This window comes from Triturus cristatus, chromosome 1_2 (assembly GCF_964204655.1).
Source record: "Triturus cristatus chromosome 1_2, aTriCri1.1, whole genome shotgun sequence".
Classification (NCBI taxonomy): domain Eukaryota; kingdom Metazoa; phylum Chordata; class Amphibia; order Caudata; family Salamandridae; genus Triturus; species Triturus cristatus.
Window position 1 is genome coordinate 892911983 of NC_140580.1, and position 27398 is coordinate 892939380.

The 27398-nt window shown below is 45.5% G+C and overlaps 1 protein-coding gene across 1 annotated transcript in view; it reads right to left on the reverse strand.

Moving 5' to 3' along the window:
- Positions 1-26619, reverse strand: part of TMEM278 (transmembrane protein 278) — a 458805-nt gene extending 432186 nt beyond the window's left edge. The window contains exon 1 of the mRNA XM_085609548.1: positions 25300-26619. Within this exon, the coding sequence (XP_085465674.1) occupies positions 25300-25569 (270 nt within the window). The 5' untranslated portion in view covers positions 25570-26619. The remainder of the gene's footprint in view (positions 1-25299) is intronic.
- Positions 26620-27398: the final 779 nt, after the last annotated feature.

Here is a 27398-nt window from a genome sequence, read left to right on the forward strand (position 1 = left end):
TCGCCAAAGTCTAGTTGGCGAGCGCGAGCGAGGAAAATCAACCTTCTGGCGAGATTTCTGAATGCGGGTGGTCGGATTTCTCAATGCGAGTGGTCGTGGCAGGCCGCGACCTCTCGCGTTGAGAAACCTTCTGTTCACGTTGAGAAAGCTTCTGCTTGAGTAGAAAAAATACTTGAGCAGCAGAATGGAAGCTGCGCCCTCTTGCATTGTGCATGATGTAGTTCGTAGGGATTTTACAGTGCGGGACAAACACCTGATGCTCAAAATCACCACGAACGGCATGACCCTAACGCAGATCACTGCTCACAGAAATCTGTGTAGCGTGGCAAAGTTTTTTTTGTCACTTCACGGAGTTCCGCATAGTTGAATACTGCGGACTCCGCCCAGGCTTATTTATAATGCCCCTGCCATTTTTCTGATCAATCCGAAATCTCCAATTACAGAAATCACCATCCCCATAGTATTGTACACCAATACATGTGCGTTCTGTGTAAATTACATAGAGCTGCAGGTGTCCTCCTTTTAACATCATCTTTATGTCATGGTGCAGTCTTGATTCAGAAATGTGCTTGCTTCACTTAAAGGAACTCAAATATATTGAACTCACTTAATTAAGACACATTCTGAGCTCATTGATAAGCCAATCACAGGACACATCTCTTACATCTAGGAGATAGGGACAGGTTGAGCACCTTGACACCTGCAGTGCACCGGCCAATGGGAATCCAACTCATAGACTCTACTGCGTGTTCTGAATGAGTGGGTGGTATGACGAGGGAATAGTCAGGAAATAGGAGTATGTAATTGGACTAACACTGTAGGAATTCACAGGCCCGGTGTGGTAGCCTTTACCCTCCTGGCCACGGGTTGGTGGTGATGGTACAAGCTGGTGGAAGTCAGCAGTCAATGCTATCTGACCAACATGGTGGACTTTGATGAAATTAGTAGTGTGCCTAGAAGTTTTTTTTTCTTTTATACCATCGAAGTTATGGAAACGTTCCGATTTTCTTTCCAATGTAAATTTTCTTCGCCAGTGAATTTTCAGACAATTTTCTCTTCATTGCGGGTTAATATGTCTCTAAAATAAACCCCAGAAAACAACAGAGTACGTGTGGTTTGGGCACAACCTCTTAGGGTCATAGGAGCACGAGTCTGCTGACTCAAAACAACACTTTATGTTATTTAAAGAAAACTAAGCCATAGAAGGTTTAGTAGAAAAGCCCTCACTCACCAACCTGGCTGGTGACATGCTTCATCATCGGGCTCCACTGGGTATGGCCGAATGCCATCCCAGTGTGCTACAACGCCAGGTTACTGCGGAGCGGGGTTCGTGTGAGGTGACAGTGAATTAAAAAAATTCCCAATTAAGTCAAAAAAGTAGTTTATTTTTTGCTAATTGGAAAGGTTAAAACGAAGAGTGAGGGTCAAAAATTAGAAGACCGGGTTCACTCTGTGGCGGTCAACATGTTTCTGCCTCGGTGTATGGTATACAGGCTTTCGTCAGGACCAGAGTGGGGGTGCACAGTCCCGGCGGTATGAGCGCGCTAAGGCTCACCCTGCCAAGGACTGTGAGTGTAAAAAATGTAAATTGGTGAGTATCCGCCAGCAATTATGGTGGTGGAGAGGAACAAGTTTATTCTTATAATTGACAGACAAACAACAGAAGACAAAACAAAACAAAGATTGTAAGTATTGATGTCCAAGCTTAAAATAAGTCGCTGCTGGGTCAGTCAAGCAGCAAATCAGGTGCTCATTCGGTGAAGTCCCATTAGATTGTACCACTGGTGCACTAATTGTGAGATCGGTGCACCTAAAAAGTACCAGGACTCAGGTGTCAGCAAGTAAAGTGAAACTTGTCCTGAATAGCGTGTCTAATTGGATATATCGAGACACAGGTGACAGTTGTACAACGTACTAAACAATATCTAGCATATGGGCGAGGGGGGCGAAGAAACGTACCCCTGTGAGGGTCATGGAAAGAGACCTTACTTAAAAATAAAATCAATTACAACAACCCGGTCTTACTCGGAGGCATATCGATATGAAGCCTCACGGATCCCGGGAGAAGGGTGGGAGCGTATGGCACACCCTGGAATAGAAAGGAGATGAAAGAAAGTTGAAGTACCAAGTGTGCGATGTCTCACTGGGGAGCGCTTACCGTGAAACTGGTAGGAAAGGGGACGGGGTTCTACTCACGCCCTCGTGGCTTGGCACCCGTTTGGTACCTAGGGAACGCCTCTGTAGTCCGGGTCCAAGATATCCGGGATCCGGAAGAGAATCGAATAAGTAGAGGAGGGGGAACCTGAGTCTCGTTGCTCGTTAGCTCAAAGGAAAGAAACGGCCATCCTGATTGGGCAAGCTACGCGCCTACTGCTACCTGATAGGGTAACCTGAGGACTAGGGAGCCAATCAGATCTCGGTTGAAGGAGGATGCCATAAGGGTCAAGTGCCAGATCGCGAAGGGGAAGGGTCATCGGTGTTACAAAGAAACTTTATTAGTAGTGGGACTCGAACATTTACATTGTGAGTGCGAGTAGGTGGAGTAACAAATGATCGATGACAGACCCCATAGATGTAAATGGGCTCTAATCGAGAAGAGAACAAACACGGTCTACCACTGCAGAATCAACAGTTGGGCAAAACAAAGTTGCTAGGCGACCGTGTAGACATAACCTCGTATTAATCTGCACGAAGTACACCAAGGTAAAGACATACATACACTGATAATTATGTTGGTATCAGAGAAATCAAAGTATTAGAGAAATCAATGTATTATTATGTTTCTGGAAACAGCAAACACTAATAGCCACAGGAATTGTTGCGGAGTGGATAGTGCTCATCAGCACGCACTCTCAAATACGGGGTAGGTGGCACATAAGAATCAATAGTTGGGGTGCACAGATGTACACAATCATTATGAAAGGGGAGAGGGGGGGGGAAAACTGGAGGTACCAGCAAATAGTCTCAGCGTCGGGGTATTTAAGTTGATGCTGATTGGGGGCGTCAGTGTAGTACTGTAGTCCAAGGTATATTGTCATTGAGCCCACAATGATTGGTCCCCAGACGGTGGACCCATCTCTGTTCCTTTTCAAAAAGGGTTTTTTGAATGTTCCGCCGTGCAGTGATCTCCTCAATGACGGTCCATGTTAAGTCATTGGTGGTATGATTGAGAGTCAGGAAATGTTCACTCAGTTTGGTTGTGATGCGTTTACACCTGATGTTGCTCCGGTGCTCACAAATTCTGAGTTTCACTTTTCTGGAAGTCATTCCCACGTAGCGTAGACCACAGGGGCATGTGATGAAATAGATCACATTAGAAGTATTACAGTTCGTGTGTCCTCTTTGCGTCCAGGTCTTGCCTGGTTCCAGATTTAAGGTTGTTGTATGCGAGGTAAAATGGCAGATGCTGCAGTCAAAGCAGGGATGATGTCCTGTAATTTTAGGCAGACCCCAGACCTCTGTGATAGTCCTTTGAGTAATGTTTGGTTGCACCAACGGGCGTGTATGTACCAGACTGTTACGTAAGCTCTGAGCCCGTTTGAAAGAGAAAAGTGGTTTTTCCCATTTGCGGTTGTTAATGTTAATAATACTCCAGTATTTGTTGATGACTTTTTTCATTTTGTTTGATAGAGTACTATAAGTGGTTACGCAAGTTAGTGGTGTAGGCCTAGTTTCGTTGATGTGATCTTCCAACAGTGCTTCCCTAGGTTGGTTCCTAGCGCGTTTGTAGCTCTTAGAGAGTATGGGTTGAGGGTACCCGCTTGCTAACAGTTTGGAAGTAAGATCGTCAGATTGGTTTTTAAAATCGCCCAGTGCGGTGCAATTAGGCCGGAGGCGGAGGTATTGGCCGTACGGTAAATTCTCCCTCAAGGTGCGGGGGTGGAAACTGGTGAATTCAAGTAGATTGTTTCTGGAGGTTGGTTTGTAATATGTCTTGGTATGTAGTGCTCCCTGTTTTTTTGTAATTATGACATCGAGGAAGACTACTTCTGAGTGGTCATAGGTATAAGTAAATCTCAGATTGGGATCCAGAGTATTGACCCATTCAAAAAAAGCGAGCAGGGCATTCTTGCTACCCTGCCAGATTAGCAGCACGTCATCTATATATCTTCTCCATAAGCCTATGGAGGATATATATGGGTTGGTACTAGGTAGGATGAATTTGCGTTCAAAGTCATACACATAAAGACCTGCCACGCTTGGAGCGAAGGTACTCCCCATGGAAGTACCTGTAGTTTGTAAATACAGGTGTCCCTGGTATTCAAAGAAGTTTTCTTTGAGAGCCAAAGTAGCACATTGGATGATAAAGTCCTTGGAAGTTCTATATTCCCATGGGTGGGAATTCAAGGACTCCTCCAGGACTCTGATTGTTTCGTCCTGGGGGATGCTAGTATATAGGCTTTCGATGTCCATTGTCACCAGGATGGTATCATCAGAGCATATCATGTTGTTCAACAGCTTCAATAAATCCTTAGTGTCCTTAAGGTACATGGATGATTGTTGTACCAAGGGTTTGAGAAAGTGATCACAAAAGCGTGATAATGGTTCCAAAAGTGAGTCGATCCCCGAGACTATGGGGCGGCCCGGGGGAGGGAGTCTGTCCTTATGAATTTTGGGGAGGGTATAGAAGTACGGAATAGTTCCTTGACTTCCTGTAAGGAAACGCGCTTCTGAGGTAGTGATAACCCCTTTAGTCAAGGCTCCTTCGACTAATCTCTTGATCTGATCTCTTAGGTCGTTGGAGGGATCAGAGGGGAGTGGCATGTAATTCTTGCGTTCACCAAGAAGCCGCAGGCATTCTTGGTCATAATCAATGGTGTTTAGCAGGACTACTGCGCCACCCTTGTCCGCTGGTTTTATTGTGACATTCGTATCCTGGCGCAGAGAGTCAATGGCTTTGAACTCCTCTGCACTAAGATTTTTAAAAGTGGAGGGTATATCCAAATTCTCAATCTCTGCAAAAACAGCACGTTCAGAGGTAGCAATCTCCACCGGGATGGTATGTGGGGGAGGGATAAATGTGGATTTTGGTTGGAGGGGTGTATCACCCTTGTCGGATTCTGCAAGCTCAGGGGTGCGTTCCTCAAAGAAGACCTTAAGTTTAAGTTTTCTGAAGAAAGCCGAAAGTTCGCAATGCAGACGGAACTTGTCAGGACGTGCTGTTGGAACGAAGCCCAGGCCCTTTTCTAGAATAGTGGTCTCATTGGTCGTTAGCACTTTGTTTGACAGGTTGACTATCAGACTGTCGAAGTGCTTGTCCCTGCAACCAGTTGGTCCTGTTGCTGCTTGCTCCGAGAGGTAAAATAAGCCCAACCAAAATGGAAAATATAGATATACACTTTTTCTTTGCAAATTTGTCTTTTATAGAGTTTTTCGGTGCAAAACGCTAATATAGGTAGATATGCAATTTTTTATCTAGGCCAGTTTGCCTTTTTTCAGAGTTTTTCAAGGCAAATGGCAAATGTATACACAATTTTTGTCTCTTAAATTGTCAAGAAAGTCACGATTTTCTCACAAATGTGGAACGCATAAAATGTTCACAACTTTGTGAACTTTGAAATAGTTCGTACAGCACTTTGCAAAGTTCAAACAAACTTTGCACACCCAGAGAACTTACTTTCATTACAATCTGTAAATCACAGGTTTCAATCTAGCCCTAGTGGAACATCTCCACCTTTCCTTCTTCCGAGGTCGATAAAATGAGTTCCATAAAGGTAGAAATGTTATACTTGTACACAACACGTATAAAATCTACTTGCTGCAAGCCAGTGCATTAGCTAGATAATAATTACCTATAAACACACGAGTACATAAGTGTTTCAAACATTACAACATTGGATCACTCTGCTCTGCCTGGCTTTTCTCACGCGCACCAAAGAAGAATCAGAAAATAAAAAACAGGAAAGGTGTGCCCCTTCTTTATTAAAGACAATGATTGCACGTCTTTAATTCCAACCTGTACATTTTATAAGGGCAATTACACACTCCTTTGGACTCGTGCCTGGATTCCCACCCAAGGCTGCAGCATTCTTTAAAACACGCCTTCCCCTGGTATTCTCGTTTTCTGTTTTCCACATAAGCTGGCCTGGGGGGAGGGAGTTTAGTGAAATAGATGGCGTTTTGTGTGCTGCCTAACCATTCTCTTGCTCTGCTAAAGATGCCTAAAGTCTCATGAATGGATAAAAGGAGGCCTTAAAAGGCCAGTGTAATTGTGGGAGGCAGACATTGCTCTGCGCGTAAAAGTGACGCAGACGTTCATGACACACTTCATTACTTTCTATAGCCCAAGCGAGTCAACCTAAGAGGAAGGATATTTAAAGAGATAGTGTGCTTTCAATTAAATAAAAAAATAAAAAAATATTTGTAGTTTTTAAAAAATATTACATTATATTTCTTTTCAATAAATCCATCAAAACCAATTTTTGTCGTCTTGAAGTAAAGCCATAAATGCTCAAGTCAATACATCAATTTGAAATACAGGAATCGATACAGAAAAAAACAATAAAATCTACAAAACTACTCAAAAATAATATACTCATTGATAAGATACTAAAACAAGATTCTTGAGACATGAACATGGCCTTAAAGTGCTTGACAATTAGAGTAAAATCATACAGTACAGATGGTTTTAAAAAAAAAAACTCCTGCATCACTGGCAATTCCCCCATGGTAAGACAATTAAAGGGTCCTGAATCAAAAATAAGCTTTGTGTCGAAAAGTAAACCAATTTACTAATCTTAAATCAGGGGTTTATCTCATATACATAAACTTTCAAATGCAATGAACAATTAAAATACAATATTAACAATGATAAGAAACATCTATCTTAACAAGATATTGCCCCAATATATTTATTTATATTTCATACTATTTTAAAGAATTTAATTTACATTATTTCTTATGGGGTTTCATTTTATGTCCCTACAGCAATTATTATCTAGGCAAGTTTGTTGCAGTACCAGGACCCCGCCCTTTGTTCGCCACGACCAACGCCGACCTCATCGCACCCCACGCCATCGCCTCCTTGGACTACATGCTCATCGTAGACCCAAACTTCCACCTCGACAACCCCAGCGACCCCAACTCCACCACCCTCCTGGACCACCTCGCCAACATCGGACTGAAACAACTCATCACCGCCCCCACCACAAGGCAGGACTCACCCTTGACCCTGTTTTGCAGGTGCGAACAACATCGGCTTCAGCCACACCACGCAACCACCATGGACAGATCACCACTGCTTCCACTTGCTTCCTTGTCAACAAACCCACGCAGCCCAAACCTGCACCCTGCCCTCCATGAAGAAACTGGAGCAAAGTCACTGAGGAGCAACTCAACTTCACCCTCAACAGCGATGCCCCCACCACCTCAACCCTAGCCAACCTCACAGCCAAAGAACTCCACAGATGTATCACCAACTGCGCAGGCGAGCTTGCGCCCCTGTGCAACCCCAACAAACAGCACCCCAGGAAGGCCGCCTGGTTCACCGCTGACCTTCGAGAATCCAGATGCAACAGCAGACGTCTTGAGAAGAACAAAACCTCAGAAGATCTCACCGCCTACAAGAACGCCATGACGGAATACCACCAGCGTATCAGATCCACCAAAATGACCTTCATCCAGAACAAAATCCTCGCCAACTCCAGCAACTCCAAGGAATTCTTCGGCATCATCCAGGAATTTACCAAACACCCCAGCGAATCAACGGACATCACCCCCTGCCAGGACCTCTGCAACAAGCTTGGATCCTACTTCCATCTGAAAATCAAGGGCCTCTACGACAACTTCAACGAACAGACACCTAACTCCATAGCCACCCCCTCCTCCAGCAATGCCAGCCAGCCCACCATCTCCTACTGGAACCCAGTCACCAATGAAGATACCGCATCGACCATGAAAGGCATCCACTCAGGAGCCCCGACGGACTCTTGCCCCCCACACATCTTCCACAGGGCTGCCGCCATCTCTCCAGAACTGCCACACCCCATCAACGCCACCTTCAAAACCTACATCTTTCCCGATGACTGGAAACGCACAGAGGTCAGACCCCTACTCAAAATGCCGTCAGCAGATCCCACGGACTTCAAGAACTACTGGCCCATCTCCCTCCTCCCCTTCACTGCCAAAGTTACAGAGAAGATCGTCAACTCTCAACTAACAAAATTCAACGAAGAAAACTCCATCCTCTATCCCACCCAATACGGATTCCGCAGCAACTACAGCACTGAGACCGCTCTACTCGCCGCCACAGACGGCTTCCGCACTCTCCTCGACCAAGGACACACTGCGACCCTGATCCTACTCAACCTCTCAGCAGCATTCGACAACGCACACTCACCACCAGACTCCACGACGCTCGCATACAGGGAACCGCCCTAGACTAGCTCTGCTCCTTCCTCACAGGGAGAACCCAAAGAATCAGACTGCCGCCCTTCCTCTCCGAACCCACAGAAATCAACTGTGGAGTACCCCAAGGATTATAGCTCAGCCCCACGCTCTTCAACATCTACATGGCCCCCCTTGCCGCCATCGTCAGACAGCATGAACTCAGCATAGTATCCTACGCCAACGACACCCAGCTCATCCTCTCCCTCACCAAGGACCCCATTACCACCAGACTCAACTTCCGGGAAGGAATGAAGGACGTCGCATCCTGGATGAGCAGCAGCTGCCAGAAGCTAAACACGGAGAAGAGAGAGGTCCTCGTCCTCAGACCCTCCCCCTGTGCATGGGACAACACCTGGTGGCCCACCGCCCTCGTCAGCCCTCCCACCCCCACGGACCACACCCGAAACCTTGGCATCATACTCAACTCCTCCTTCTCCATGACCCGGCAGGTCAACGTCATCACCTAAACCTGCTACAACACCCTGCGCATCCTCCGAAAGACCTTCAAATGGATCCCCTCCAAATTAAGGAAGGCCGTCACCCACGTACGCATAAGCAGCAGACTGGATTACGGAAACAACTTCTCCGGCGGAATCAACAAGTCTTTGCTCCACAAACCAGAACACCGCAGCCAGTCTCATCCTCGGCATCCTTTGACACAAACACAACACCCAACACCTACAAGACCACCACTGGCTCCCCGTTGAGAAGCGAGTGACCTTCAAGATACTCACCAATGCCTACAAATGCCTCCACAACATCAGGCCTCAATATCTCAATGACAGAATCTCCTACCACGCACCCAAGAGGAACCTCCGATCCGCCAACCTCGCCCTCGCCGAACCCCCACATATCCATAGAGCAAGAACAGGTGGAAGAACCTTCTCCTACATCGCGGCCAAGGCCTGGAACGAGCTGCTGACCAACATTAGACACTCCTCCACCGTGCACATCTTCAGGGAGACCCTCAAGACCTGGGTCTTCGACTGACCAGAGCTGCTCCGCCCCTCCCCCAGTGCCTTGAGACCCTCGCAGGTGAGTAGCAAGCTTAAAACTCCCTGATTGATTGATTGAGTGGTTGGCTGTGTGTGGTGCTGGACTTACTCCTGTTGTGAGCTTGGGTAATTTACCACTGTATTTTGTCTCTTTTTGAATGTAGTAAATTTAGAATTGCATTTTGTGAATAGCAATAGGCTTACTCTCTTTTCCCTCCCTAAACACTAACCTAACCCTCTCTAACCCCTTCCTACTCCTTCGTAACCCCCTCCCACTTAATAGTATGTCCTTTTTTCCAACAACGCCCCTTTATCCCTCCAACATTTACTACTAAGGGGCCTATTACGATCTCAGTCAGAAAGCCTCCGACCTTAGGTTGGAGGCTTTCCTACTGAGATCGTCTGTTTCAATTCCGACCGCCTAATTACAATATAGGCAGTCGGAATTGAAACCGGCCGGTCATTCTGGCTCGATTCCGATGGGCTCAAGGAGCCTGTCAGCCAGTCGGAGACCGTCCCGTAATCCCAATGGACGGCGTTTCTGCCTTTGGATTAGGATGCTCGGTTTCCTACAGACTTTCCATGCTGGGTTTTCCGCTAGGGAAAGCCTGTCAGATAGCAAGTTTGTGGGCCCCTAGCAGGGCCCCCTTCTCTTTGTGGCCTCCGGTTGGTGGCCGAGGAGGCACCAGGTGCCCCCCTGTTGATCCTTGCACCGTGTGCCAGGCACCTTGAGGTGCCTGCCACACAGTGCAGGGATGAACACATTCTCCCATTTTCCTATGGCAGCTTGTGCTACGACCGGTTTATGGCCGTAGCACAAGCTATGTGCGGTCGCATCATAATTAAGCAGTTGGGACCGCCGACTGCAAGTTGGTTGGTCCCTATTTCGCGATGATGTTGGTCGGAGGCAACTCCGACTGACATCATAATCGGGCCCTAAGTAGTAAACTTACCTGTGTGAGGATCTCCCCACAGACAAGATGGGAGAGGAAGAGGTTTACACTCATAGGTTTGTGAATATCATTTTGTAGTACTTTAGTAGTACCATTGTGGTACTACTAAACATACAACAAAATGCTGTTTGTGCATCAGCCTCCATGTTTTTACATTTTACAAGGTGATCTAGTCAATTTCCAATGCTGTTACTGCTTAATCAGCATGTAAACCCTGTTCATCTATAGGCACTGTTGATTCATATCATGCATGAAAACAAGCATTGAAAATGTCATTTGTATATGACTTTGGAATAGTGTTTAGATAAAATGTTTTTACCAAGCTTTACTAACATGCCATTATGGGATAGCAATGGCTGCAGCAGTGAAGCTTTGCAAAGGCAACATAAGCAGACTGGAAAAAAATGGGTGTGTGAGTGACAGTGTGTGAGAGGGTGTGCATTTTATGCTTGTGCAGTCGCTGGAATACTAGCGGTAATTCTTGGCATACGGAGGTAACTATGGCAAAATGCTAGCCATTTACAAAACAGAGGTGTTTGTTTAAAAATGGGGGCACCTATGGAATAAAGGGGCAGTAATCGGGCACTAGCATATCAGTAATTCTTGGCATAAGGAGGACAACTACGGGATAAGTGAGGGGTGGAGGGGGGGCAGCCATCATAAAATGCTCACCAAGGAATATTAGAGATAATTCCTGACTTAAGGGGGAAACCCCATGTTGATCTTGTGGCCTGGGCATATTTGAAGCAATAGCTAACATGGGGGTCAGCACTTGGCTTTTTAGTAAATCATGTAAAAAATGCTTAAAACTATAGGGGCATATTATCAAGCCAGGTGATAAAATTATCGCCGCTTTAGCGGCAGTTTTCTGCCGCTAAAAAGGCGATAATGGGCTTGATAATATGCTCTATGGAATTCCAACTGAAGCCCATGTTAGATGTGAAGGACGTCTAACCTGAGCTTCCATTGGAATTCCATAGAGCATATTATCAAGCCCATTATCGCCGTTTCAGCGGCAGTTTTCTGCCGCTAAAAAGGCGATAATGGGCTTGATAATATGCTCTATGGAATTCCAATTGAAGCCCATGTTAGATGTGAAGGACGTCTAACCTGAGCTTCCATTGGAATTCCATAGAGCATATTATCAAGCCCATTATCGCCGTTTCAGCGGCAGTTTTCTGCCGCTAAAGCGGCGATAATTGTGTCGCCTATCTTGATAATATGCCCTATAGTGTTTGACCCCTTCTTTGGGAGACTCCCCTAACCCCTCTAGAAAAATTTCAGCACACTTGCTCTTCTTGAGCACTAGAATTATGAACACATATTACACAACATCACTTTCAGAGATCACCGGTCCCCACCGGCACGTGGAGGTAGAAGAGACACACGAGGAAGTGAGTGAGCAGAGGGGGCAGGAACAAAGATTTAGAAATTAAATGAACTGCTTGTTCAATCTTAAAATACATATTACTGCTTATATTTCACAAGTGGTTAAGCCTGCCACACTTGCGCCCAGCTGCATTTCTTCCCAATATATTATATTGCAAATGTGGTCATGTGACCTGGGCCCGACCAATCATTTTGACAACCTTGAGTTCACAAACAATGGCAAGTTGTTTTTGCTGTGATGGGAGAAGGTGAGAAGGAGAAATGCCACTAACGCTTGGAATATTCCACAGCCGTGTTTTGTGGGGGGCAACTGAAGGAATGTAATAAAAACGCATACCATCCAGCGCCTGGGTACTCTCGCGTGTGAAAAGCAGCACTCTACAAATCCACCTTACATTACATTACCATTTCTTTTGACATATTTATATGTTTAGGGGAAGGATGAAAAGTGTTTAGCACTCCCCTTATAATTGTTCATCCTTTCCATCTGCCCCTCTTTCGAGAGACAATCTTGCCTTTCATACCTCTATATATTTTGAATTATGTAAGTCTTGTACTTCTTTGAAAATGCACTCAGCAGACCTGGTTCAGATTTGGCACTTGACCTATAAGTGTGTGGTTGTGAAGAAATTAATTTCCTGCAGATTTAAAATATCTCTAAGATAAAAAATAATGTCTACGGTAGAAGCAAACTACAGACTGAGCTATTACTGTCCCATTTCCATGTTGCAATTAAAATCTGTTTTTGTAATGAGATTTCCAAAAGACCTGTCACACTAAAGATGTGAATTAGGTCTGCGTTTGTTTTCATCAGAATTGTGTTAAGTGAAGTGACATAATACATTAGTTTGTAAAATGTGGTTTCCTCGTGGCCAGTAAAGTTAGCTGAAGCAGCTTTGCTACAGCATTTCTACTGGTCTATTTATTTGTGAGTAGAGCTTGCAAAAATGATCTGGCTGCTACTGATTCCACTCTTCTGACTTTCCCTTTTCCTGCTGATGCCCACCTGTCAGTCCACAAGTTGTGTCTTCCCAGAGTACATTTTTCCATTTGTAGCACTGAACATGGAGCTCCAGTGCCCATAATGCCTAGACATATAAAAAGTTTATTTTGCAGTCTTTGCAAAGCTCAATTTAAATCTATGCAAAATTTGCTGTTTTTCGTTTTGCCTGATGTGTGTAAAAACAGGGAAATGTGTGACGCTTTTTATTGCATATATGTATAAGACATTCAGGATTATTCGTGAGATCCCTGCATCATTTTTGCACCACGTATAGTGGTACATGCGTGATGTAGGGCTCTCATAAAGATTGTTGAAGCCAGGCAAAGCCACCATGCCTGGCTTTGCGTGGCTTCAAAAATCATGAGCGAGGCGATGTAGCGCAAATCACTGCGTCATCTTACTCTGCGCCCGGGAGGCCTTCCATGTGCGTTGCAATGAGTTTTCCCACGCAACACACATGGAATTAGACGCTTGCGTAGATTTAGAGAAACATGTAAATCTGGGAAGAGCCAAATCCATACGCCTCCTGAGATGAGGTGTAACGAGGAGAAATAGCTTCATTGGATTGTTTTTGTGCGAAAAGGTGCCCCTTTCTGCACAAAAACAATCCTCCCAGCAGCAGAGACACACCTTGCACCAAGGTCCAAGGGTGCCTACGTTGGCGCTAGGCTGCTGAAACGGTGCCAGCGCAGGCAGAAAGAGCACAAATACACTGTATGGCTTGCATCAGTGATGGCCCGTGTAGGGCGTTTTACCGGGGCGGTGACGTGGCGCAGAGGAGGGGCAGGGTGGGGGGTTGCAAAATGCGGCATACGGCCTAGTTCAGGTAAGTTACAAAAAAAATTAATAAAACGAATTTCGTTGCGCGCGCTGCATCGCCAAATGCGATGCAGCGCGCGCAACGAAATTCGTTTTATTATTTTTTTTCGTAACTTACCTGAAATCGGCCGTTTGCCGCATTTTGCAACCCCCCACCCTGCCCCTCCTCTGCGCCACGTCACCGCCCTGGTAAAACGCCGTACACGGGCCGTCACTGGCTTGCATACGGTGCATTCCTATCCTTTCACTTTGGCGTGGGGCAGCACAGCAAGGTGCCTTGCTGCTCTGCCCTACGCCAAAGTGCAATAAATGAGGCCGCAGGTTTACTTGCAAAGAAAAATTCTGTCTATGGAAGCTCAGCAAAAGGAGCACTTGCTGGGAGAGGAGTTGGCCTAGCAGCTAGGGCGGTCGACCTCGAATCTTGGGAACTGGGTTCCAGTCTCAGCAATGACGCTGAACATCCTGTGATTCTGGGCAAATCACTAAGGGGCATATTATCAAGAAACGGCGTTAAAATTATCGCCTCTTTAGCGGCAGAAAACTGCCGCTAAAGCGGCGATAATGGGCTTGATAATATGCCCTTGAGAATTCCCATAGAAGCCCATGTTCTGGTGTCAACATGGGCTTCTATGGGAATTCTCTGCGGCATATTATCAAGCCCATTATCGCCGCTGTAGCGGCAGTTTTCTGCCGCTAAAGCGGCGATAATTTTAACCCAGTGCTTGATAATATGCCCCTTAATCTCCCCCTGCCTCACACAAATGAATGTGTCCTCATGTAATGCAATTGGTGCTATGTAAAGCGCTCCGATACCCGATTCGGGTCAAGTTCGCGCTATATAAAATTCTGTAAAAGATAAAAAAACAAACAGCTGCATACATTTTCCATCTTGACTAATTCAATTACAGTTAAAAACTGTTTTTTATATATGCGGGGAGGATTATGAGCAGGGCGCAGAACAAAATTCGCAAATGTGAAGCAAAACCGGGAAATTAAACAAGTATGAAAATGGGGAGCTTCTCCGCTGAAATAAACAGAACTTGCCATGGCTCTGGGCCGGAGTTGTGAATTGCCAGGAAAGGGGTTTACTGGGACTGCAGCAAGATCACCACCTAGCGGCTAACATCAAAACAGCACTGGTGAAGGCACCCTCATAAATAAGTACAGAAGGAATAACATCTCCAAGCACACACCTGGCAAACGGCCCCACCCACCTGATAACCCCTTCGTTATCATCGGGCCCCGTCTCAAAGTGCTGTAACTTAAGGGAGATTTTCAGCTTAGGCCTCCCATTCATTTACAACACCAACCAGTAAAAACAAAAAACATAGTTTATCAAATTTGCTTTCTCAGATAAAACTTTCTCTTTTAAAATACTTGTCTATTGTTTACCTCCTCTAGAAGAACTGCAACACAGCGTTTCTGGGGTCACAAACTAAGAATAATATCTATATTCAAGTTTTTTGTTTTTTTTTAAATAAAGATTCGTTTTTCGCTCACCAGTCAACAAAGAAAAGAAAACAGAACATCCGTTAGTAATTGGTGCACACCAGTAGTGACACATCGCTTACATAACGTTTCCTTTTTATTTTCTGCAGCTTATCATCAACTTAAATCAGCTATCAACAAACAAAACATTGTGCAAGCATTATTGCATTGTGTTTAACCCCATCGAAGCCCACCAATCTCAATGGAACTTTATCTGCGACCAGAATCCATTGCACCCGTTGTCCGTCGGTGAGCACCGACGAACAGCATCGACTGCTGAACCACTCGGCGTTGGTACTTTACATCAACAGTTCTGTCGCACAGTTAGCTTCCAACCTCGGCTCCTTTTCATCACTGTCCCTGGTAAGTTGAGTCAATGTTCATATCCCACCCGTGAGACTACACGCTAGCCCACCTCTCGTCCGCAGCCTCGACAAGTGACACGTTCTGCCTCTGCCAATCTGAGTAAGTCAGGTTTCACACAATGATGGACTGAGCATTTGGGGGCATATTATCAAGCACAGCGTTAAAATTAACGCCGCCTTAGCAGCAGAAAACTGCCCATGTTGACACCAGAACATGGGCTTCTATTGGAATTCTCAAAGGCATATTATCAAGCCCATTATCGCCGCTTTAGCGATAATTTTAACGCCGTTTCTTGATAATATGCCCCTTGGTGATTTCCAGTTTTCCATGCTATGGTCAGTTTCCTTTTAGCTAAAGTCAAAGTGAGGGTAGCAAATTTCTAATTTACCTGATTAGTTTTTGTATGATTTAGAAGCCCTGGCAGACACTTCTCAGGACGGTGTTCATTGTGTAACCAGACAACTGCTAAATGGACTGAATAACCCCACGCCAAAAGGTGTGTATTACATTCACTGCCAGAACAGCTGCATTGAATCAGCTCCGCTTGTGGAACATCTTGGGCTCCTGTCTAAGACCCCTCGATCTGCTGTGCTCAGTCTGCTGGGCATTAGCTAGTCCCTGCGCAGGATATTGAGCTGTATTAGTTCAAACCTGTCTCTGTCCAAGAAGTCTCTTGCGCACAGCTCCCTCAAAGTCTGCAAAGAGTGAGTGACGGCTCCTCTGCTAAGGCGGAGGAGCGTTGTCCCACTGCGTTGCAGAAGTGAAGGAAAGGAAAAATTAAATGATAATAACGTGATGTTATTATCAGTTTATTTGTTCCTGCTGCGGCCGCATGGGGCGGGCTGCTCTGCTCACAGAGCAGGGCAGGGGAGGAGTGGTGGGCACACTGAAGTGTGCCTGACGCTATGGCGGCTGTCACAGACCGGCCAAACAATTATGCGCACTTAGCATGTTCTCCACTCAGGCTGCATTACAGCCTAGTTAGAGAACATGCCCAGGCCCCGAGACCCTGTCTGAGCACCGAAATATGGCACTCAGACCAATCAAAATGCTGCAATTTTTGACACAGGCCTATCAAACATATCTATGAGGCGACGCAAAGCCACCCTGTGTGGATTTGCATGACCTCATAGATATGAAGTAAGGTAGTGCTGCGTTGCCTTACTCTGCATCAAGGAGGCTCTCCATGGGCACTGTGGTAGGCGTTCCCATGCAACACCCATGGATTTTGACGCATTCCCAGATTTACAAGGACTTGCACACCTGGGAAAGCGTCAAAAGCATACGTCTCCCCAGGGGAGGCATTACCAGGGAGAAATAACTTTATTTCTCCTTGTTTTTCTCTCTTTCTATGTGTGTTGCAATCTGCTGCACACATATAAGGAGGAAAACACCTCCATTGATTATTTTTGTGCAGAAAGGTGTCTTTTTCTGCACAAAAACAATCATCCCTTAAACGCAGCTACGTTTGCACCATGGTTGGCGCAAGGCAGCCAAAACAGTGCCAGCGCAGTGGGAACGGACAGGAATGTGCCATATATCATAAATCCGATGCATTTCTGCCCTTTCCTTTTGACGCAGAGCAGCACAGCAAAGTGACTCACTGCGCTGCCCTGAGTCAAAAACTTTTAAATGAGGCCCTCATTTTGTTTTCAGTCAATATTCATGAACATTAACTGAAATGTAATTCAGGAACTGGTATACTGGCCATTGTCTTTTTTTCCTTAAAACTTGAAATTGGGAGGAGGGAAACTGTCCAAATGAAGAAAAGGCGCACGGCTAGAGTATTTTAAAAAAAAGTTGGTCAATTTACGGTCAGCGGGTTTTCAGTGGCTTGCAATCAAAGTCATCTATGGTGATTCCTATATTATTTGCAAAAGTGACTCGGTTTGGCATCCCAATATATCGTTTGACTCCTCTGACACATCTTCACAATCTTTTACACATGCCATGTGTCCATTTCTAAAGGATTTAATTTTGTCAATTGAAACTAAACGTATTACGATGGAAAAATTGGTTTCCTTCATTGTAATTTGGCATCAGAAGCAAATTTTCGGATTTTAGAGAATCACAACAGCCTGTGTCAGATTTGCAAACTTTGCGAAGCATAATGTAAAATGTGCTTTGGTCAACAGGAGCACTTCTGCTTAGAACTATTGAATACCAATCATAAGTTTTGAAATCTATTGCTCAAATATGCAGTGGCGTAACGAAGGTTTAAGGAGCCCCCCTGCACTGTACACGTGGGGCCGCCGCTCCGGATTTAATACAGAGCGCTCGGCCTAAGTACTCTGCTGAGGGGGCTGCCTGCAGCTCGCCCCCCCCCCCCCCGCACCACGGGGGGGGGGGTGCAGGGGCCTCTGTTACGCCCCTGGAAATATGTTTAAGATTATTTTCTCCAAGGCAGAGTCACATAATTTCAGTAGGCAGGGGTAAAACTTAAACTACGCTGGAAAAATTAATAAAATTAGTGAAGTTTGTCAAAATTTTGTATCACACAGTTTTTTACTGGCAGGAGATAGGTTCATGAAGAACAACTCTAAAATAGATTTCATCATTATTTTAAACACATTAAATATTGCATTCTAAATTAAAACATACGTATTATACAAACAAATGAAATTTGTAGATTAAAAAAACAAAAATTAAGTAATAAAGCACCATAGAAACATTTATAATCATAATTTATGGGGAAAAAATACCTACCTAAAACATATTTTGTATGTATTAAGGCATTAGAAAGTAGCTTTATCAATGTGTAACAAAATCAAATACTAAATCACACTCCAGTTTAACAAACACTGGGAAAGTGCATAGAAAGGAGTGGAGCAAATGTACTATTCCAAATTCACTCCAACAAATGCTGGGGAAAGTGTGTACATTGGAGAGTCGGATTTACTATTTTAACTCCCATCTAACATTCATATTCTGACTGCATTCTAACATTCACTGGGGAAAGTGCATACATGGGTGGGGTCCAATTTACTATTCTTACTTCAGTCTGAAATATATTTGGGAAAGTGCATATAATTGCAATGGAGTGTCAGATCGACTATTTCTACTATTTTAACACCAGTCCAACAAATGTTGGAGAAAGTGCACACATTGAGAGAGGTAGGGAAAGGATTTACTTTTCTAACTCCAGTCTAACAAACATTGGGGAAAGTGTTTTCATTGCTGTAGGTCAGATTTACTACTCTAACTTCAATCTAAGAAATAATAGGCAAACAGTGGCAGCTCCTCTGCTAAGGTGAAGGAACTTCGCCCTACTGCTCTCCGAGCAGTGAAAAAAGAAAAAACAAATTATAATAAAGTTACGTTATTATCATTTTCTTTTTCCTACTGCAGTGGCTCCGCTGTTTCCTGGGGGAGGAGGGGAGGGGGGGGGGGCTGGATCCTGTGATGCCAGAACACTGCAGGGAGGAGTGGTGACACTCCAAGTGTGCATGACATTTTGACCGGCCTTCTGGGGCCGGGCAAACAGTCATGCGCACATGCCACGTTCTCCATAAAGGCTGCATTACAGCCTGGGTGGAGAACATGCCCCAGGCTCACAAGCTTGGTCTAAGAGCCGAACTATGGCATTCAGGCCAATCACAATGCTGCATTGCAGTATTGTAATTGGTCCGGGGAGCTTGGGAGCCCGGGTGCTTCCTGCTGCTGGACTCCAGACAGGAAGTAGACAAGAAGATGAAGGGGATCGGAAGACAGACGGCGACAACACCAACCGTAGCCAGGTAAGTTAATTTTTTTATTTTATCTTTTTTATTTCCCCCACCTACCTTCGTCCTCCCCGACTCACCACCCGAGTCCGGAAGCAGCTGCTACTGTAGGCAAAGTGCATGCTTTGTGGTTGTGTATATCAAATTAATTATTTGAAAGCCTGTCCAACAAACGTTTAAGAAAATGCATTTATTTTGGGGGTCCAATTCACTATTCACTATTCCAACTCCAGTTTAACAAACATTGGGGTAGGGGCATATATCTATGTGGTCAGAATGATTACTCCCAAACATTACACGTATTCATTAAAAAGCAATAAGAAATTAAGTTTAAAAAATAGCAAAACCTAAAAAACAATAAAATTGGACACAAAACCTAAAGTATTTTTTACAAATTAAATATTTAACACAGTTGCTCAAATGATGACTTTTACATTCAACATATCCTCAAACTCACACATAAAATAAACATACCATAAAATACACATTGTTTGCTTTTTTAATATTTAAAATGTGAATTTGTAATAATCATTTTTACAAACAAAATACCCGGCCTTTACCTCAATAATCTCACTACCCATTAAAAAATTACCAATATTTATTTTGAAGGTATATAAAGAATATTTTACATATTACGAGAACTTCTAATTTCAAATTAAAAAAAATTACACATAGGTATGTAAACTACCCACCTAATCCCTCAATAAACCTCGCAAGCCAACATTCAAATGTAATACAATTAAAAAATAAACTAAAATTAAAATATATAAAACATTTCACATATTAGACAATTAATACAAATGATTATATTATTAAAAAACACTACCCACACAATCGCCCCCATAAGAGACCCACAAATTGAAACTAAAATATGACCCATAATTTAAAAATGTTAACTCATTAAAAAAAGGTTTTATAAAATAATGCAATATATTATTCAACATTATTATATATAATTTAAAAGACGAATCTGCTAATCCTTCAATAAAACCAGCAACCTAAACAATATATATTACTTTAAAAAACGAATGCAACTATTCTTCAATAACATATCCAATAAAATAAAAACCTAATACAATACATCAAAACCCATAACAAAAAACAACAGTAAACAATATTTTAAACTTTGCTATTAAAGGAAAACAGAAAATGCACAATGTAATTTACTTTGATATTTTGGTCCATGATATTTTTGTAGACACAATATTTGTGACTTGAATTTTATGTGGAATACTTCTTCTGTGGATGTCAGTCTGTTTCTGGGCCTACAATAGTGTTCCTTTGAGTACATTTGTGGAGTATGGCATGGGATTAGTATGTAATGGCCACTAAGCAGCACAGTATGCTTTGAGAAGTATTTTCTAAATGTGGCCCTGTTGTGCTCACAGTCTCTGGTCCATTGTCGCTTGCAAGCTTGACATGAATGTCTTCTTGCTACCCCTATTTGCCTTTTAGGGAGCACTGGCCTGTACATTTGGCTCATTTAAAAAGTCAATTTCTCTTATATTGAACAGAATCCGTTGAGGATTGTCCTACCAGAGAACTGTGAAATTTCGAACAATGATCATTAGAGGTTTCAAGAGTCAACTTCAGGAGCTTTTGTGGCGAAGGACCATGCCGCCCAGGGATGCTTTGCTCAACAGTGGATCCACTGGACTAGCGCAGGGCCGTCTTCGATGAAGGGGCTCTGCCAGACCCTCTGGCTGTGGGAGGTGCTCCCTGTACGCAGGTCCAGACTGGCCATTCTGGAACTCTGGCCCTTTCCAGGTGGCCGGCACGGTAGGGGGCTGCTTTCAGAGCAGAATGAGCTGCTGTGACGCAGCCGTGAAAGCCCCTGGCCACGACCTTCTGCAGTCGGGAGGTGGAATGGGCATTTCCCCCGGGGCGATTTTAGTTTCCAGTCCGCCCCGCTGTGCACATCTCACTCACGCCCCACGCCCCTGTGGTCTCTTCTTCAGTGGAACAACAACAACAAAACTAAAGGGCCCCCCGTGAAGTACTTGCAGGGGCCCCTCCATGCTCTGGACCCAGTTTGGAGCTCTCAGGCCAGGAACCTGCCAGTGCTGGAGGGGGCCCCAGAGCCCCCCCCCACACAGCAGGGGCTGCGGGGGCTATTGTTACGCCACTGCCCTTCTTTACTCCAACAAGCACTTACAAACAGATGCTCCGTAGTAATTACTGCAGTGCGAACAATAAACAGGGTTCCTCATGTTGGAACATTAGGACGTGACTGGAATAAACAGATGCACACTTTCTGTAGACATTGCAGCTAACCACAATCAGTGTGCAACAGCCGATCTACACTCATTTACAATCAAAACCGCTCCCTTTCCAAAGCAGGTTCCTTCTCTTTAATGGTCATCTTAAGGGTGTGCTTTATCTAACTTATATAAATCACAGTATTTTTTAAAAAAAAATGTGAATACATATTTGGCAGACACTTACACAAGAGGGATTATTTTATGCTTGAGACAGGTTTGTGCCCAATATATACATATAGTGATAACTGGGGTAAGGAATCCCAAAATTCGATTCCCATGGCTGTTCTTTGAATACCAGTATCTCTGGCATAAATAAATTCAGCATATATTTGCTTTAAAAAGTACACCGAATATAGGGATTCCTTACCCCAGTTATCACTATATGTATATAATGGGCACAAACCTGTCTCAGGCCTAAAATAATTGCTGTCAACAAAGTGGCTCTTGGGTGGAGCCACTTGACAAGTCCATGCCAACCACAGGATTGGGTCTTGTTTCAAGCGCGTGTGAACCCCGGCGTCATCCACCCACCTCCCCTGACAGTAAACCACTTCCACGAGAGGGCTCTGGGTGGCCTGATGACCTGAAGCCTAGAGATGGTTTGGTTCATAATGTGCATGACATCGGCAACTCAAAATATAATAAACATGATTGTCATAATATGAACAATATCCATACTGTGGCATCACTCTAGCGTGTGTGCTGGTGTGCATGTGTGTGCGTGTATGCATGTATGTGTTTGCTGATCCCTGGCTGGTGAAATTTCTTTTTGAACTTTCCAAAAAGAAGGAAATAATATTCATTTAAAAAAATGATACTTGACCAAGTAAACAGTACAAGAACATGTGTCAAAATAAAAAAAGGTGGGAGGAACGGAGAGTGAAGAGAAAACAGAGTATAAAAATTGTCTACTAGAGTATACGTTGGGTTGATTTACTATGGTGCATGAGGAAGTAGTTTACTAAGATATGGGGAATGTCATACATGCCAAGGTAATGGTAGGGGTATAAGTCCTAGGGTATAGGAAGAGATAGTAATAATGGGATATAGTGGGGAGAAGCACTGCAATGTAGGCAGAAGAGAAGGTACTGGGGTATTGGAAAGAGTGGAGGTGCTGGGGCATAGGAAGTGAGAGATGTTATGGTACAGGCAGGAGTGCTGTTAGGATGTAAACAGGTGTACAGTTGTTCATGTTATAGGCAGAGAAAGAGGTATTAGGACATAGTTTGTGGTGGTTTACTAGAATGCATATGTGGCTAAATTACCGAGGGGAGGGGGGGAGGAGGGGAATACAGCCAGGGCGAAGTGGAGGGAACCGTCTCAGGTATAGGAAGAGAGGTGAGGAGAAATAGATAGGAAAATTGTAGGGCTGAAGAATGGGTTCCATGATAAACAAGAGCTGGAGAGGGTGAGGGGAGACACGGAAAACTGAGCACAAGATTGAGTTGTTTGCGGTATTCCGTGTCCCTGCCTCTGAGACAGACACTTCCAACTGTTTGCGCAGTTTGGACTGTTACTCTCTAGGGGATTCCGTATGTGGCAGTTCTGCAGACTAAGCAGTGGAAGAGGTGTGGGCAAACACTCATGGTGTGTATGGCACTGGTAGAGAGCCACTCGCGTGGCTAACTGGATTCAAATCCAATACGTTTCTGCTATGATATAGTAAAAGCTGTTCTTGTTGGCCTCTTTTAGATCCTGCCACATTGAGTACAGCTTCTGAAGTAGAGGCTGCCGTCTATTTGATGCCACTCAGAACCCCATGGTGAAAAGCATCCCCGTAATTGACCGTAATCCACCTGTAATTCTGTATCTGTCACTGTGGTTAAACTCACCTAATGTTTTCATCCCTCAACACCCCTTAAAGTGGAAATGAAAGATCACCATGGTCCTGATGTAAAAACAGCTGCAGGGATGTTTGTTTCCTTCAAAGCCACTCACAAGCACGCTGCGCCTGTTCTGGATATTTGGTAACATTGCACTGATGCTGCTTTTTCATGACCTTTTGTGTATATTAGGAAAGCTGCCATGAATGCTGTTCCCAAAGCATATGTTAAGGAGCTGGCACCAGTGCTGCCCCTGCTGTACCCGGTATGCATATTTGAGAAGCTTGTGCCACTGCTGCCCATGCTGCACCTGTTTAGTATGTCTAGAATGCTTTCATTTCTTCTGCCTTTGCTCTGCCTGTTCTTCAGTCCAAGGGAAGCTTGCATCAGGGCTGCACGTGCTGTGCCACTTCTGAGGGAAAGAAGTTTGAACTGATGCAACTCACACTGCATTGTGTGTTTGTGAAAGCTTGACTACTGCTTCTTATGTTGATGAGTTTTGTGTTTAAGAAGCTTGCGTTACTGCTGTCAGCCCGGAACTTTCCTGAACTCGGTTGTGGGATTCCCATGCAAGTACCTAAAGGCACTTTCCATAGGCACTCTAGAGCGCGAGGCCCTTGGGGAAGCCCTTTGCAGTCTGTGCTGTGCACATCAACAGACACATACACCCATGCTACAATACTATTTTTGCATGGCTCAACCACCATGCACCAAGTAAAACTACATTACGTATTCATGACATGCATAGCACGTCAAAACAGTTAATATGATTCACGTCACCCTTAAAAAAACACCCCTTTCAGTGATGCATAGTCATTGGGCTGGGCCGTGCAGGATTGGGCTGGGCCGTGCAGGCTTGGTCCTGCCTTCCTTCGATGCCCTGTTTTTAAAAGAGGAAGGGGGGAGAAAAGAGTCTCCTTCCAAAACTCTCCAGAGATGTAACATTAGCCCCAGCAGCCCCTGCGGTACGTGGGTGGGCTTGAGGTCCAGGGGGCCCCCTCAGCGCAGTACACTGACAGGGTCTGGGACCAAAGTGGTAGATGGTGGGTGGAGAGGCCTCAATATGCTTTGCAGGGGGCCCCCTCAAGTTTTGTTACGTCACTGCTACTCTCTGCTCAGTGTGGGACGATGCTATGTCCTCAGTACCCTCTCTAGTCGGGGACATTAGAAGGGCTTCCAACGCTCTCTCCTCTCTGAGGGAGAGAATTGCTTCCACTGCCCTCCACATGGCCTGAGAGAGGGGACACCTTCAATGACACTGAATAGCGCAGCGGAGTGATGGAGAGCTTATTCAATTTACCACTGGGCGTAGTGGAGGTAGGGGGCTTCCCCTGTTCTCTACAGAGCATAGGCAGCTGAAAGCCTCCACAGTAACTGCAGGTTCTATAGGTGAAGTAAGACCCCTGTCCATGCTTAAGTTACCATATCTAAGGCTCCTATCAGCAGTCTGCTGCGGGTGGTGCTCGAAGCAAGTGCATAGTATGGGCTTTCCGTAGCGTCAGCCCTGGGAAATGGCTTCCGCTACTCTCTATTGGGAGTAGGTGAGAAGTATATCCAGTGCTCCCTACAAGATGTGGGAGAGAAAGTTGTCTTCAAATACACTACTCTCGGTGTGGGCTAAATGGATCGCTTCTACTTCTCGCCTGGGCACAGCCGAGAAGAGTGGGTCCACCTGCACTCAGCTAGGTGGGAAGGGCGGGTGACTTTACTTATTCTCTATTTTGGTTGCACTTTGATTGCTTCCACGTGTGTCCTCTCACCCTGGAAAGAAGGGCAGCTTCTTCTACTTTCCACTTTGCTCAGCTTTGTACTACTCTCTCTTGAGTGAAGGAGAGAAGGGAGGCTCCAAGTACTCTGTCCTTGCCAGAGTTCAAGGATGTCCCCTTCTCACCCACCTCAGCAGACTTGAGGCCCAAAGGCAGGTAATGTGAGGTGGCTTCACCTGGATCCCCAGTGTGCCTGCTTTCGCCTGAAACACGCTTGGTTAAGCGAAGGACCTTGACGCAATAGTTTGCAATCACTGCCATGCACAATACCCCCTCCCGGGCAGGTGTTAAGGAGAGCTCTTTGGGCAGAGACCCCAGTTACTCACCCTGGAGTGACACTTGAACCCAAAGTAGACGACTACGATGGTCGGTAGGAGCACAATGCTGAAGACCACCACCATGAAGACGAAGTTCAGCAAGAACACCAGGAAGTTCATGGCAGACACCAGCAGGGTCCAGGCCCAGCACCCAAGGGTGCCGCGTGGCTCCATGGGCAGGAGCTGGTCCTCCATGTTGTACGGCGGTAGGCCGGGGATCATCCACGATGTGTCAGACAGGTTATCCACATCATAGTCCTCAATCTCTTGGTCTGACATCTTCAGGGCGTTGTCAACTCTCTGGGTGGAAATGGAAGCACAGTGTCCTTTAGCACAAAGTGTCTGAATTATGGCTCCTTCACTCTGTAGTTTGCTTTTCTCTTACTTTGCCATGTCAAGGTTGGTGCTAAGACTTTCTGAAATCTTCTAACTTTAAATGCTCAAACTTTGGGGCCGCGCACCTCCAGGCTATCTGCAACCAATTTAATGTCACCAAAGGTAAGTTATTTCAGACCGAGATCCTTGAAAACCATATAAGAAGTACAGAGAATTTAGGGCAAATTCAAATGAATTTCATTCTATGATGATATGTCTCTACACGCTGGTCCAATGATAACTTTTCACAATCCAAGAGACAAGCAAGGATTTTCCAGTTCAGGAAACTTTGCAGCCCGTGTTTATCCGCTCGTCCAGCTCTCTGCTCTTCTGGAAAGAGCGCAGAAGACTGTGAACAAATAATATGAATCCACTCCCCTTGCCTGTCTCTTTCACTTTACGAAGACGGGATGGAAGCGCTTGAGTAGCGCCGCGCTGCGAACTGAAGCTCTTCTAGGCACACCCCGGCTGAGAAAGCGGTGGTTGGAAGTGTAAGACAGGTGCCCCCGCAGTGTCTCCCTGAAGGATAGGTGATTTGTCGTTGAGTGGAAGCTGGCACGAAAGGCTCACAGACACACAGAGATCCACAGAGACTGACAGCGACCAGATTGCATTCGGGTTAAGTTCAGGTGACGACTGGACCCGCCTTCGTTCCTCTGTAAGGGCTCAGCGCCTTTCTTCTCTGCACGGGCTTCAGCTTCACCAGAGGGTGCCTGCAGCCAGACTCCGCTGCCTGCCCCTCCTTTAAACGAGATCTCTTCGCCCCTGCTTTCGCCCTGCCCTAAAGAACAGGGGGTGCACGCGGGGGCACTAAATCTAAGCTGCAAGAGCCGTGGAGGACAGGCTGGACTGAGAGCAGCGCCTGAGAGGGGGCTGTGCCACGGAGGAGAGGAGTTAGGTCGGGCGCAGTGGAGACAGGAAGAGGCGCCTAGAAGGTCTGTGCTACGGAGAAGGGAGCTTTGCTAGGGAGGAGGGGGTTTTCAAGGGAGCAGTTACACGGAGCGGGGGCAACAGCGCGGTTATTGTGAGGGGGGTCTCAAATAAGAAGTTGGGCTGTGCCGGTGGGTTGTGTCAGAAAATTGAGTTGTGCTACTCACAAAGCGAACAAAGCTGTGTGAAGAGGTTTGTCGGCAACGGAGCTGTCCGAATAAGCGAAGATGTGGGAGAGGACTGAATGTCTATTTAAGGCGAGGTGTGATAGTGCCGAGATAGGGGTTGTTTAAGTACGCGGAGCTGTACCGGAGAAGCTGTCAGGAGCGGAGCTGTGGTAGAGTAAAGGAAGCTGCCAGGAATTGAGCTACCCAAATGAAAGAAGCCGTGTCAGGACCTGCGCTGTCCCAGGGAGCAGAGCTACGTGAGAAGGAATCTGTATGGAGAGGAGCTGTCCAAGGAAACGGAGCTGTTCAAGACCCACTGGTCGTGCAAGGAGATAAGCTCTCCACTGATCAAAGCTATTTCAGCGAGGTTAGTTGTATCTGCGGAAAAGCTTTGCCAATGTCGGAGCCTTCCATGTAAGCAGAGCTGTGGCAGACAGCGGAGCTGTGCCTGAGACAGAAGCCGCCACGATCGGAGTTAGCTTAGTACGCGGAGCACTGCCAACATCCGAGCAATAGGCGAAGCTGTGTGAGAAAGAGACTCTGCTCGCATCAGAGCTGTCCAAGCAAACAGGGTAGTGATAGCGCTGCAAAGGTAAGTGCTCTCCAAGTAAACGGAGCTGTGCCAGAGAGAGGAGC